Genomic DNA, 13,981 nt, shown 5'->3' with positions numbered 1-13,981 from the left:
CACTAAAGAGATTTCTCAAAATGCCCGCCTAAACGCATCTCTAGATTTATATTTTCAAATTTCGATTAACTTCTGATAACATTTTTTTTTATTTTTTTAAAAAAGAACTACGAACACCTATAAAGAGCTCGAAAATCGCACGTATTGCCTTAAATTCACATTCACATCGCCCTTGACCGCGAAGGGCTAACACTAGGGTACCTATATTACACTGACTATATCGCAAATATTAGCATTACCATGTTAAGTTGTTAGCGAGCGACGTGTATTATGTTAATTAAATATTACGGGCCGTTGATTAGGTGTTTCACTGTGTTAATATAAAATTGTTGTTGATTTGTATGGGGACTGATGAAAGTTAATTATTTATTTTTGTGTAAAGTATATTATGGTTTACTAGCTATTGCGCGGAGCTCTCGAGAGACATTCCAGAAGGTCTATTCTGTATCTGTACTGTAAATTTCGTGAAAATCGGTGCAATAGTTTTTGAGTTAATTCGTAACAAACATACAAAAATATAAATAGCCATAAGATACCACTACATCTCTTTCGCATGGATGTCGTAAAAGGCGACTAAGGGATAGGCTTGTAAACTTGGTACTGTAAAATTCGTGAAAATCGGTGCAATAGTTTTTGAGTTAATTCGTAACAAACATACAAAAGTATAAATAGCCATAAGATACCACTACATCTCTTTCGCATGGATGTCGTAAAAGGCGACTAAGGGATAGGCTTGTAAACTTGGAATTACTTTAGGCGATCGGCCAGCATTGTGTCACTATTTGAATCTCAATTCTATCGTTACGCCAAACAACAGCTGAACTTAAAGGAATTCGAATTCAAATTTTTTATACATCATTATAGGATACTTCATATCGCTTAATAATTGTCAAAACGTATGGTTTAACAACATTGGTTGACGTCAAACAAATTACGAATAAAGACATGTAATTTTATGTATGTACGAAAAAGCCATAAGACAGCAGTTTTGTTCATCCTCTGTCTGTAGTTTGGAAAATTAGTGTTAATAAATTGCAAAACATGTAGCCAAAGGTTTCTTTTTTTGTTACAGCGCAAGCCGCACTGTCCCGGCGGAAGGCTCGATCGAGCAAGACTCGACGCAGCCCGCCGTCGACCTCCCGCGCACTAGAGACGGAGAGATAGACTATGACGGTCAGTATGGCACAGTTGTGCCGTGTGGTTCCCGGCACCAATACAGAAAAAGAATTGGACCACTCCATCAGCTCTTTCCCATGGATGTCGTAAAAGGCGACTAAAGGATAGGCTTACAAACTTGGGATTCTTTTTTAGACGATGGGCTAGCAACCTGTCACTAGTTGAATCTCAATTCTATCATTAAGCCAAATAGCTGAACGTGGCCATTCAGTCTTTTCAAAACTTTTGGCTCTGTCTACCCCGCAAGGGATATAGGCGTGACCATATGTATGTTCCGGTTCGAATCCCGGCCAGGGCATGATGAGAAAATAACTTTTCTGATTGGCCTGGGTATTGGATGTTTATCCATATAAGTGTTTATTATGAAATATAGTAGCGTTGAATTAGTTTATCTCGTAACACAAGTCTTGAACTTACTTCGAGGCTAACTCAAACTGAGTAATTTGTCCCGTATATATTAAAAACATAGTATATACATAATTATTATTGCTTCCGCCGTTCAGCCTCCATGGGCAGACAGACTCTTTGATTTGACTTCTTCCTCCTCACTTTTAGTCCCGGTTGCATCCTAACCACTCTGGGGAGGAGCCCGGGGTATGCCTTTGACCATGGACCCTGGATTGGGTGAGTCAGGTTTTAACACGAAGCGACTCCCATCTGATTTCCGCAACCTTTGCAGGTAAACATAACTCGTTTTGGATCGATCATGGTTACGTATCCAGTTTTCTGAATGTGCAGGTTTCCTTTACGATGTTTTCCCTCACCGTTAGAGCATCGGTTAATATTCAAACTAATGTACATAACTTACGAAAAAAGTAATTGGTCCGAGGCCGAAGTGGGATTCGAACCTATGCCTTTCTGCGCATCACGCATTTTTAGCGACCTAACGATCGACCACCAACGCTCTCTTTTGGACTCTTTGACTTGACATTTAGACGAATAAAACTGACTGAAAGGTTAGTAAAAAATGACTAAAGACTGAGACGACGACTGGACAAGACTCGCCTTGAACGGAGACCTAGTGTTTTTTTATTTTTGTGAATGACCCATGGGACCCGTGGCCCGTTCAATTATGTTCACATACAGCCCTGACGTTAACATTGTAGTGTAACATCAAAGCCTTGTGACACCGACACCAGGAAAAATATTATACCAATACTACAAAAAGGGACAGGGATTCGTACAAAATTGGGATTCTTCTTTTTTTAGGCGACGGGCTAGCAACCTGTCACTATTTGAATCTCAATTCTGTCATTAAGCCAAATACTCGTAGCTGAGCGTGGCGCCTATCAGTCTTTTCAAGACTGTTGGCTCTGTCTCGGGATATAGACGTGACCATATGCACATATGTATGTATGTAGGACAAGCTATGAGATGTGGTGGTTGAATTACATACATACATACATAAAATCACGCCTCTTTCCCGGAGGGGTAGGCAGAGACTACCTCTTTCCACTATGAGATAGTCCATACAATACACAAACACTCACACACTATTGTACATTTTTATTCACTAATCAACCTTATTAATAGTTATCATTTAATATAAAACGCAATCGAAATCTCAACAAAAGGAAGGATATAAAATAAGGAAAAAAAAATTTACACACGGTATAAACTAAACGCCATTTTGCGTCTACGTTATTAGTTTATTACACATACATTATTTGAATTATAAACTGTATGTTTTTCCTTAATGTAATTTCTTTTTCAGCCCTCTACAGATATTCTAATAATAAATAAAAATTAAATAAAATATCTCTACAGATATTCAACACAAATTTTTCAATTCGAATCAGTAGTTCCTTTGAATTACCGCGTTCAAACAAACAAACAAACAAACTCTTCAGCTTTTTAATATTAGTAGGTATAGATATGAAGTATCTCATAATAATGATTAAAGTTTGAATTTGAACTGGAATTTCTTTTTCAGCCCTCTACGAGGACGAATCGGACAATGACCTCGGCTCTATGGAGAACCACGGGTCGGTGGTCACACATCTATTGTCGCAGGTCAAGATTGGCATGGACCTCACCAAGGTAAGGCTTCGTGGCGTAACACGCGAACGTCACGTCTTTATCTCTTACGGGGCAGACGAAGTCAGCAGTCTTGGAAACACTGTAAGGCAGTGAGCCTTCGACATGAAAATTTTGTAACCTTGATCCAATATTGGAAACGCTGGTGTGGTAGCAAATGCGTTTATAAGTCTTTCCCTTAATTGACTTTTACAAATCGCAGGGGAAGAGAAGCAGCTGGCACACACACTATGTTTTATCCTCGCTATCAGACCAGCATTATCCTACTACTATTATAAAGGCGAAAGTTTGTATGGATGTTTGTTACTCTTTCACACAAAAACTACTGAACCGATTACCATGAAATTTGGTATGTAGGTAGCTGAAGACCCAGAATAACACATAGGCTACTTTTTATCCCAGAGTTCCCGCGGGATTGATAGGGTTTCCATGCGGACGAAGTCGCGGGCGGCCTCTAGTATGTACGTACATATGTGCGCTAATGTCTTGTACTTAGTCACCTTTTACCATATCCATGGGAAAGAGTTCCGAAGTACCGGGAAGCACACGTCATAGAGAAATTCCCGTAATAATTGAAGGAATATTCATTCATTCAATTACGTCTACGTCCCTGGCGGGGCAAACAGAGCCAGCAGCCTGAAAGATCGATAGGCCACGTTGAGCTGTTAGGCTTAATGATAGAATTCAGATTCAAACAGTGACAGGCCGCCTACCCATTGCCTAAAAGAAGCAACCTAATTTTATAAGCCTATCCCTTAGTCGCCTTTTACGACATCCATGGAAAAGAGATCCAGAGGTCCTATTCTTTTATAATTGCCTGGACATAATACTTTATAATATTAGTTAATGGTATAGATTATATCTATATATATGAATGAATGTGAATGAAGCGAAGGAAATATGCAGAGATCGTGGCAAGTGGAAAGAGGTAGTCTCTGCCTACCCCTCCGGGAAAGAGGCGTGATTTTATGTATGTATGTATTATATATATATGTGAGGAAAACACTTATACGTTGTTTTATATTTATATAAATATATATTCAGCCGAACCCCTGAATAAATGAAAAGGTCGAGTCATTAATATTTCAAGGATAACCAGCCTAAGTGTCAACAACAACCAACTATAATATAATATGTACATATTATATGAGATTGGGTACGGCGATTATAAAAGTAATAAAGTATTTTATCTTATACTAGAGGCCGCCCGCGACTTCGTCCGCATAGAAACCCTATCAATCCCGCGGGAACTGTGGGATAAAAAGTAGCCTATGTGTTATTCTGGGTCTTCAGCTACCTACATACCAAATTTCATGGTAATCGGTTCAGTAGTTTTTGCGTGAAAGAGTAACAAACATCCATACATCCATACAAACTTTCGCCTTTATAATAGTAGTAGGACTAGCTGTGCCCGCGACTTCGTCCGCGTGGAATAGTTGTTTTGGGCATCATTGAAGCCCTCAAGGATGAATAATTTTCCCCGTTTTTTTTTCACATATTCCATTATTTCTTGCTCCTTATAGGCTCACAAGCAACCTGTCACTATTTGAATCTCAATTCTATCGTTAAGCCAAACAGCTGAACGTGGCCATTCTGTCTTTTCAAGACTGTGGCTCTGTCTGCCCCGCAAGGGATATAGACGTGACCATTTGTATGTATTTTAAAAAATCTTATTTTTTTTTTTTACTTTTGCAGGTCGTGTTACCAACGTTCATCTTAGAAAGGCGATCGCTTTTAGAAATGTATGCGGACTCGTTCGCACATCCGGACCAGTTTGTTAAGTGAGTATAATTAAATTTACTATTTCAGTTGTAGAGGTAATTTTCCTAATCACATCTATATCCCTTGCGGGGTAGACACGAGCCAACAGTTTCGAAAAGACTGAAAGGCCACGTTCGGCTGTATGGCTTTTAATGATGGCATTGAGATTCAAATAGTGACATGGTTGTTAGCCTATCGCATGTAAGAGGAATCTCAAGTTTTTAGTAGTCTTTCCCTTAGTCGCCTTATACGACATCCCTGGAAAAGAGATGGAGTGGTCCTATTCTAAAGTGCTGTATTTTAACAAACATACACACACATACGTAAATCACTTCACTTCACATTCACTTTCCCGGAGGGGTAGGCAGAGACTACATATTTCCACTTGCCACGATCCCTGCATACTTCTGTCGCTTCATCCACATTCATATCTCTCTTCATGCAAGCTCGCCGGTTTCGGGTTACTCTCGACCCGCTAGAACGTCTCCCATTTTTAAACATCGTCGTTATCATTCCCGAACGAATCCTCCAGGATAGTGGACCAGCCGACGCCCCGAGACCGCATGGTCCAAGTGGTCAGGTGGTACCTGAGCTCGTACCACGCGGGCCGCAAGTCCCAGGTCGCCAAGAAACCCTACAACCCCATATTGGGGGAGATCTTCAGGTGTCATTGGGACCTGGACGGTGCTGAAACTACCAATGCTAACACAGAAAAGGTATGTCATGTGATCACGTCTATATTCATTGCGGTGTAGACAGGGTTAACGGTATTTAGAAGACTGATAGGCCACGTTCATCTGGTTGGCAGATTTGAGATTCATATAGTGACAAGTTGCTAGTCCATCGCCCAAAAGAAGAATCCCAAGCTTATAAGCCTATCCCTTAGTCACCTTTGACGACTTATTTTCTTCTCTCATATTATTACAAAAAGGAGATCTTTTTGTAATTAAGTTTTATTTTTTTAAAACAACTTGAACGACTTTGTCATTCAGGAATCAGATATCTGGGCTTGAGTTAAACAATATCTTCTTCATCATCATTTCCAAATATAATGTCGATTTGGTAAATTGGCGCAAAGGTTCTCAGTCAAAACCCAGGCCAAGAGAAGGGATGACCACAGGGAAAATCCTATAGATGTGAATTACATTAGAAGTCCGCATCTTTAAAAAATGTAGTTTCTTACGTTTTACATATGTTTTTTTAATTAAGTTATTTAACTTAAATTTAGTTTTGAATATACCAACTTTTTGTAATCTATGTATGTCTGACAAAGAATAAATGGATTATGAATTATTATTACAAATCATCTTTAATTTACTTTGAACCAAAACAAAAATAAAAATTATAAATTTATTTAATCTTCCTCCAGCAAGAAGTAGGCGACGGTCCAGTCCCCTGGTGCAGTCCAGAGCAACTGTCATTTGTAGCTGAACAAGTGTCCCACCACCCGCCCATATCAGCTTTCTACGCGGAACACGTCAACAAGAGGATACAGTTCGAAGCCTGGGTGTGGACTAAGAGCAAGTTCTTAGGACTGTCCATTGGAGTCCACAATATTGGCAGGGGAACTGTGACGCTTTTGGACACAGGGGAGGAGTATACGTTGACTTTTCCCAATGGTTATGGCAGGTTAGTAAAATAAAAAGTCTTGTAAATTATATTATCAGCTGATCGTGACTGTTGGCTGTTGGCTCTGTCTACCCCGCAAGGCATATAGACGTGTCTATATGTTTGTGTGCAGGTTTTTACATGAAGTGACTCTCGTTTGATATCCGCCACCTTTGCAGGGGAATCTTATCCTTATATTGGATCATCGTGAAATCTGCACTAAATTAATGTCTCTATTCACTTAGTCGAGTCCTATTCCAAAGTGTCGGGAACCATACGGCACACTATAAGAAATAATAGAAGAAATTAACAATTAATTTCTTATTCCAGATCAATATTAACAGTCCCCTGGATCGAACTGGGCGGTTCTGTCGTCATCGAATGCCCGCAGACTGGCCACAGAGCGAACATTGAGTTTCTAACGAAACCTTTCTACGGCGGGAAGAAACACAGAGTCACTTGCGAAATATACGCGGGGAATGACAAGAAGGCGTATTATACTGCGCAGGGGGAGTGGAACAGTAGGATGGATGGACGGTGGACTGATTCCGGGGTATGTAAAGATTTTCTACATACATACATATATATAATCACGTCTATATCCCTTGCGGGGTAGACGGAGCCAACAGTCTCGAAAAGACTGATAGGCTACGTTCAGCTATCTGGCTTTAAGATAGAATTGAGATTCAAATAGTGACAGGTTGCTAGCCCATCGCCTAAAAGAAGAATCCCAAGTTTATAAGCCTACCCCTCAGTCGCCTTTTACGACATCCATGGGAACGAGATGGAGTGGTCCCATTCTTTTTTTTTATTGGTGCCGGGAACCACACGGCACTAAAATAAAAAATATCTTTAATTAGATAGATAGAAAAATATTCATATTTTATTACATACCTATATGTGAAACCACTATGTTAAATATCTTAGTAACCGGCATCAGGCCCAACGTTCGCTGTGCCCTTGCAGTACGTCACCTGCACTTAATATTTATGTAACATCTTGCATTTCCACACGGTGTAATTTGTCCCGTACATATAAAAAATTAATCTCTCCTCTCATGGGTCTACTGGAAGAGATTTCTTTTGAAATAAGTAGCACCTTTGTACTAGAATTACTGTAATAAATGCTTCTGTATATAATTTTGTGTACATAAATAAATAAATAAAATAAAAAATATAAAACATACAAATTTATTCATTCACTAGAGGCCGCCCGCGACTTCGTCCGCATGGAAACCCTATCAATCCCGCGGGAACTCTGGGATAAAAAGTAGCCTATGTGTTATTCTGGGTCTTCAGCTACCTACATACCAAATTTCATGGTAATCGGTTCAGTAGTTTTTGCGTGAAAGAGTAACAAACATCCATACAAACTTTCGCCTTTATAATAGTAGTAGGATAATATTATTATATTTACGTAACAGCGCTCGGAAGTGCTGTTCGAAGTGTCGTCCATGAAGCCGCGGCGCAAGCGCGTGGCGCCCGTGTCGCGGCAGGCGGCGGGCGAGTCGCGGCGCGTGTGGCGCCACGTCACGTGCGCGCTGCGCGCCGCCGACACCGACGCCGCCACCGCCGCCAAGCGCGCCGTCGAGCAGGCGCAGCGGGATGCCGTGAAGGCGAGGGAGGCTGGAGCTGAGAAGTGGGTCACGCAGGTAGGTTGCTAGCTATATTGTAGTTCAGTGTGTGCTCATTCGCATCATGCGCTTCAATTATGACATAGAAGGTTTCTAGAATTTTCGAATTCTGACCAAACGTGCGGTCGAGCAGGCGCAGCGGGATGCCGTGAAGGCGAGGGAGGCCGGCGCTGAGAAGTGGGTCACGCAGGTAATGTTGCTATGAGATAGTGTTTATTTCCAGAGTTTGGAAGTCTTCCTTCGAGGGTCGTGTCTCATCTCATTTTAAAGTATCATAAAGACGCCACTAGCGCCAAACGTGCGGTCAAACAGGCGCAGCGGGATGCCGTGAAGGCCAGGGAGGCTGGTGCTGAGAAGTGGATCACGCAGGTAGGTTTATCTCCAGGTTTCAAGGTTTCTAGAATTTTCGGATTCTGACGCCGCCACTAGCGCCAAGCGCGCCGTGGAGCCGGAGAAGCGCGACGCGGTGAAGGCGAGGGAGGCCGGCGCTGAGAAGTGGCTCACGCAGGTAATGTTGCTATGAGATAGTGTTTATTTCCAGCGTTCGGAAGTCTTCCTTCGAGGGTCCTGTCTCATCTCATTTTAAAGTATCATAAAGCCGCCACCAGCGCCAAACGTGCGGTCAAACAGGCACGCTGTGAAGACGAGGAAGGCCAATGCTGAGAAGTGGCTCACGCAGGTATGTTTATTCTTAAGTTTCATTGATGAATGAGCTGTGATATAATTAGATACTGACGCCGCCACCGCCGCCAAGCGGGCGGTCGAGCAGGCGCAGCATGATGCGGTGAAGGCGAGGGAGGCTGGTGCTGAAAAGTGGGTCACGCAGGTATGTTTATTTCTAAGTTTCATTGATGAATGAGCTGTGATAAAATTAGATACTGAGGTGGCCACTAGCGCCAAACGTGCGGTCGAGCAGGCGCAGCGCGACGCGGTGAAGGCGAGGGAGGCCGGCGCTGAGAAGTGGCTCACGCAGGTAATGTTGCTGTGAGATAGTGTTTATTTCCAGAGTTTGGAAGTCTTCCTTCGAGGGTCCCTGTCACATCTCATTTTAAAGTATCATAAAGTCGCCACTAGAGCCAAGCGCGCCGTCGAGCAGGCGCAGCGGGATGCCGTGAAGGCGAGGGAGGCCGGCTCTGAGAAATGGCTCACGCAGGTAGGTTGCTAGCTATATTGTAGTTCAGTGTGTGCTCATTCGCATCATGCGCTTCAATTATGACATAGAAGGTTTCTAGAATTTTCGAATTCTGACCAAACGTGCGGTCGAGCAGGCGCAGCGCGACGCGGTGAAGGCGAGGGAGGCCGGCGCTGAGAAGTGGCTCACGCAGGTAATGTTGCTATGAGATAGTGTTTATTTCCAGAGTTTGGAAGTCTTCCTTCGAGGGTCCCTGTCACATCTCATTTTAAAGTATCATAAAGTCGCCACTAGAGCCAAGCGCGCCGTCGAGCAGGCGCAGCGGGATGCCGTGAAGGCGAGGGAGGTCGGCGCTGAGAAATGGGTCACGCAGGTATGTTGCTAACTATATTGTAGTTCAGTGTGTGTTCGTATAATTGTGAGTTAGAAGGTTTCTACTAGCGCCAAACGTGCGGTCGAACAGGTGCAGCGGGATGCCGTGAAGGCCAGGGAGGCTGGTGCTGAGAAGTGGGTCACGCAGGTATGCTTATCTCCAGGTATCAAGGTTTCTAGAATTTTCAGATTCTGACGCCGCCACTAGCGCCAAACGTGCGGTCGATAAGGAGCAGCGCGACGCGGTGTAGGCGAGGGAGGCCGGCGCTGAGAAGTGGCTCACGCAGGTAATGTTGCTATGAGATAGTGTTTATTTCCAGCGTTCGGAAGTCTTCCCTCGAGGGTCCTGTCACATCTCATTTTAAAGTATCATAAGTATCATAAAGTCGCCACTAGCGCCAAACGTGCGGTCGAACAGGTGCAGCGCGACGCGGCGAAGGCGAGGGAGGCCAAAGCTGAGAATTGGCTCACGCAGGTATGTTGCTAGCTGTATTGTAGTTCAGTGTGTGGTCGTATAATTGTGAGTTAGAAGGTTTCTACTAGCGCCAAACGTGCGGTCAAACAAGCGCAGCGCGACGCGGTGAAGAGAGGCCGGTGCTGAGAAGTGGGTCACGCAGGTAGGTTTATCTCTAAGTTTCATTGATGAATGAGCTATGATATAATTAGATACTGAGGTGGCCACTAGCGCCAAACGTGCGGTCGAACAGGTGCAGCGCGACGCGGCGAAGGCGAGGGAGGCCAAAGCTGAGAATTGGCTCACGCAGGTATGTTGCTAGCTGTATTGTAGTTCAGTGTGTGGTCGTATAATTGTGAGTTAGAAGGTTTCTACTAGCGCCAAACGTGCGGTCAAACAAGCGCAGCGCGACGCGGTGAAGAGAGGCCGGTGCTGAGAAGTGGGTCACGCAGGTAGGTTTATCTCTAAGTTTCATTGATGAATGAGCTATGATATAATTAGATACTGAGGTGGCCACTAGCGCCAAACGTGCGGTCGAACAGGTGCAGCGCGACGCGGCGAAGGCGAGGGAGGCCAAAGCTGAGAATTGGCTCACGCAGGTATGTTGCTAGCTGTATTGTAGTTCAGTGTGTGGTCGTATAATTGTGAGTTAGAAGGTTTCTAGAAATTTTCGGATTCGGATTCTGCTGTGAAGATGAGGGAAACTAATGCCAGGAAGAGTGGGTCACGCAGGTAATGTTGCTAGTTGTTTTATAGTTCAGTGTGTGGTCGTATAATTGTGAGTTAGAAGGTTTCTAGAATTTTCGGATTCTGACGCCGCCACTAGCGCCAAACGTGCAGTCGAGTAGGAGCAGCGGGACGCGGTGAAAGCGAGGGAGACCGGCGCTGAGAAGTGGCTCACGCAGGTGTTTATCAACAGCGGTCAGAAGTCTTGTTGTAAGTTTCATCGATGAATGAGCTATGATATAATTAGATACTGAGGTTGCCACTAGCGCCAAGCGCGCCGTGGAGCAGGCGCTGCGCGACGCCGCTGGTTTTTACAATTTTCAAGCTGTCTAACAGGCGCGGACTTACGTATTTTAGATATGAATCACCTACGTCTTTTGTTTTCCAGGATTTTTAATTCGACGAGGAAGGAAGACTTCCAAAATTTATTATACTTTCCCTAAGTCGCCTTTTACGAAATCCATGGGCAAGATATGGAGTGGTCCTATTCTTTTTTGTATTGGTGCCATTCTAAAATTCATAGGCACTATATAGACGTGATATAGTTATATGTTTATGTATTACATATAACTTATTTACCTTTTCTTCTCACAGCTATTCAGTCCCAAAGGCGAGGACGGTTGGGAATATAATTCTCCGCTGAAGAAACGTCTCGACAAACAGACGCCCCAACACAAGACCGCTGACAACTCGGACGCGAGATAATGTGATAAGTGACTGTACATTTGGACTCTCAGTATACATAGAAGTGACAGCTATATTTTGGTTTCCATAGTTGAGAACCTGATTCTGTGATCAAGAGGTTTGGTGTATATATATATATATATAGTTACGTCCATAATATTCCTTGCGGGGTGAACAGAGCCAACATTCTTAGAGGCCACGTTCAGCTACAGCAACTATATGATGGAATTGAGATTCAAATAGTGATAAGTTGCTAGCCCATCGCCAACAAGAGGAATCCCAAGTTTATGAGCATAAACCTAAGACGCCTTGGGTACCTTGTCTCCTTTGTTGAATCCTTATTTCCATTAGGACACCCCCCCCTTAACCGCCCGCGTAAAATGAAAAATCCCAATAGTGCCCGTTCCTGCGGGAATTTCGCGACATCCTCTTTTAGTGCACCCCAAGACCGCATAAAGAACTTACACGGCAAATTTTAAGTCTGTAAACCCAGCGGTACTTTCTTATTATATATATATATATATATATACTGTGTCGTATATGATTAGTGAATGCGTCGGTCTTTTTCGTCTTCTTACTGTAGTAAAAAAAACATGTCTAGTTTTTTTTCCTTGTTTAATCACACATCTTCATAATCACGCCAGCAGCTTGGCAGAGACGACATCTTCCATCATCATTCGATTTGCCGCGATCCCTGCAAAGTGATCTCATTTCATTTACTTTCATATACCTTTTATTGAACTCAGATCTTAGATAGCTATTTATAGCGCAAAAAAAGCGCGAATCTAATATTCATAATATATCATTTTTGCTTTCAATTTTCTTATTTCTTTTGCCTTTCTGAAATGAAAACGTTCTCATCCACATCATCGCAGGACACCAAAACTCTTGATTGAGGATCAGACTCCTAGCGATGGTAACCAAAAATAGTAGAATATAATAGCCCCTTTATTATAAACACATCGAACGCGTTCGTAGACGTTGATAGAAGACAAAGTTTATTTTTGTCTTGGTCAAAAAGAAGTTTCTCAAATGGTCACGATCCTAAAATGATCGTGACCATTTGAGAAACTTATTTTTTTTTGTAATGACAGTTGATTAAAACGCATTTTAAATTATGTGTTAGCAAACATCACTTGCGTATATTGTTTTCATAATTATATCTCCAACAGACAAATCGTTTTTTTATTTTAAAAAAAATATGTTTTATATATGTCATGCCTTTTTTTATCATTAAATGAGTCATTGAAAATTTAGTTTTAATTTTTTTAATTTAAATATATTTTTTTATTTGATAAATTAGTAAAACACTTGAAAATAGCGCGATGGCAGACTTACATTTAAAAAGCACTAATTCCAAATGGATGTTTTTACTAACACTAGCTAGAAAATTTGTCGGACCGATTTTATTATTGCCGAAGAATTAGGTTACAGTGTTAAAATAAATGAAATTTTTGCATTCAGAAAATGCACCGTGTGTTGTTTTTCGGATAAATTGGAGTTATTTTCATTTTGAAAATCGTTAGAATACTGAAACGTATAAAGTCAAATACGTATTATGTCAAAATATTTGGTGCAAAACATCATGATGTTAATTTTGAAAGTTTCTACTTCTTGAAATCTTGGTTATGTACTATTTTCCGATTCGCATTTATAATTTTGCGAATACAGTTTTACAATTTATTATTGTCTGCATATGTGTTTTACTTCAAAGTCTATTTTATATCTGCGGGGTTAAGTAACATTTATAAGTGAGAAAAATAATACGAAATTTGTCTATGAGCGGTGAAATCTGCTTTTTCATCGCAATATGTAATAAAAATTTTATGCGCTTATGAGATTGGTGAGTCTATCTGTTGATCAATAATTGTGGATTTACGAATTATAATAGATCTTTTATATAATGACGAATTTATTTGAATCATGATTTTTTTTAGATTTTGGTATAGGTATTTATTATTACTTTTTTATCATCATCTTTATTGTTTTACGACGTCATATGCATAATGTGTTATAAAATTCTTACAGTAACAACAATCTATTTGGCATAACTTTAAACGTCTATGACGTTTTTGAGCGAATGCTTATTGAGTGAGACTCTTACTCAATACATAAGCTATATTAATATAAGGCTATACCCTACGAATTGTGCCCAAAAATCTAAAACTTTTTGTGTAGGCGGATTAGTCCAATTCGCGATTTGTCCAAGCCGCGATTGGTCCAAACAGACTTTAGTTACCTCTAAAAATAGAGTGGCTCCCTCGCTAATGTTATTTTCACAATATACCTAACCTAACCTAACAAACCTACCTATAATTATATATTTTTATATCGAATTGGACCAACTGCGAATCGGACATTTTTATAACGTTGGACCAATCGCGCTTAAAAAGTATTA

General features: G+C 41.5%; 1 protein-coding gene across 2 annotated transcripts in view; it reads left to right on the top strand.

Moving 5' to 3' along the window:
* Positions 1-11,719, top strand: part of LOC106139352 (oxysterol-binding protein-related protein 9) — a 68,311-nt gene extending 56,592 nt beyond the window's left edge. Inside the window, exons 9-16 of one of the 2 annotated variants that reach the window (XM_060949666.1) lie at positions 1,073-1,173; positions 3,110-3,216; positions 4,909-4,994; positions 5,507-5,690; positions 6,344-6,603; positions 6,913-7,135; positions 8,006-8,233; positions 11,494-11,719. In XM_060949666.1, coding sequence (XP_060805649.1) covers positions 1,073-1,173; positions 3,110-3,216; positions 4,909-4,994; positions 5,507-5,690; positions 6,344-6,603; positions 6,913-7,135; positions 8,006-8,233; positions 11,494-11,604 — 1,300 coding nt within the window. In that variant the 3' untranslated portion in view covers positions 11,605-11,719. Of the gene's footprint in view, positions 1-1,072; positions 1,174-3,109; positions 3,217-4,908; positions 4,995-5,506; positions 5,691-6,343; positions 6,604-6,912; positions 7,136-8,005; positions 8,547-11,493 lie in introns of those variants that run through there. The other variant, XM_060949665.1, reaches the window with a different exon arrangement.
* The last annotated feature ends 2,262 nt before the right edge of the window (positions 11,720-13,981 follow it).

The sequence above is a fragment of the Amyelois transitella genome, chromosome 19 (genome assembly GCF_032362555.1).
Source record: "Amyelois transitella isolate CPQ chromosome 19, ilAmyTran1.1, whole genome shotgun sequence".
Lineage (NCBI taxonomy): Eukaryota > Metazoa > Arthropoda > Insecta > Lepidoptera > Pyralidae > Amyelois > Amyelois transitella.
The sequence above is the reverse complement of the archived record's forward strand: the minus strand, read 5'-3'. Positions and strand labels throughout refer to the sequence as shown.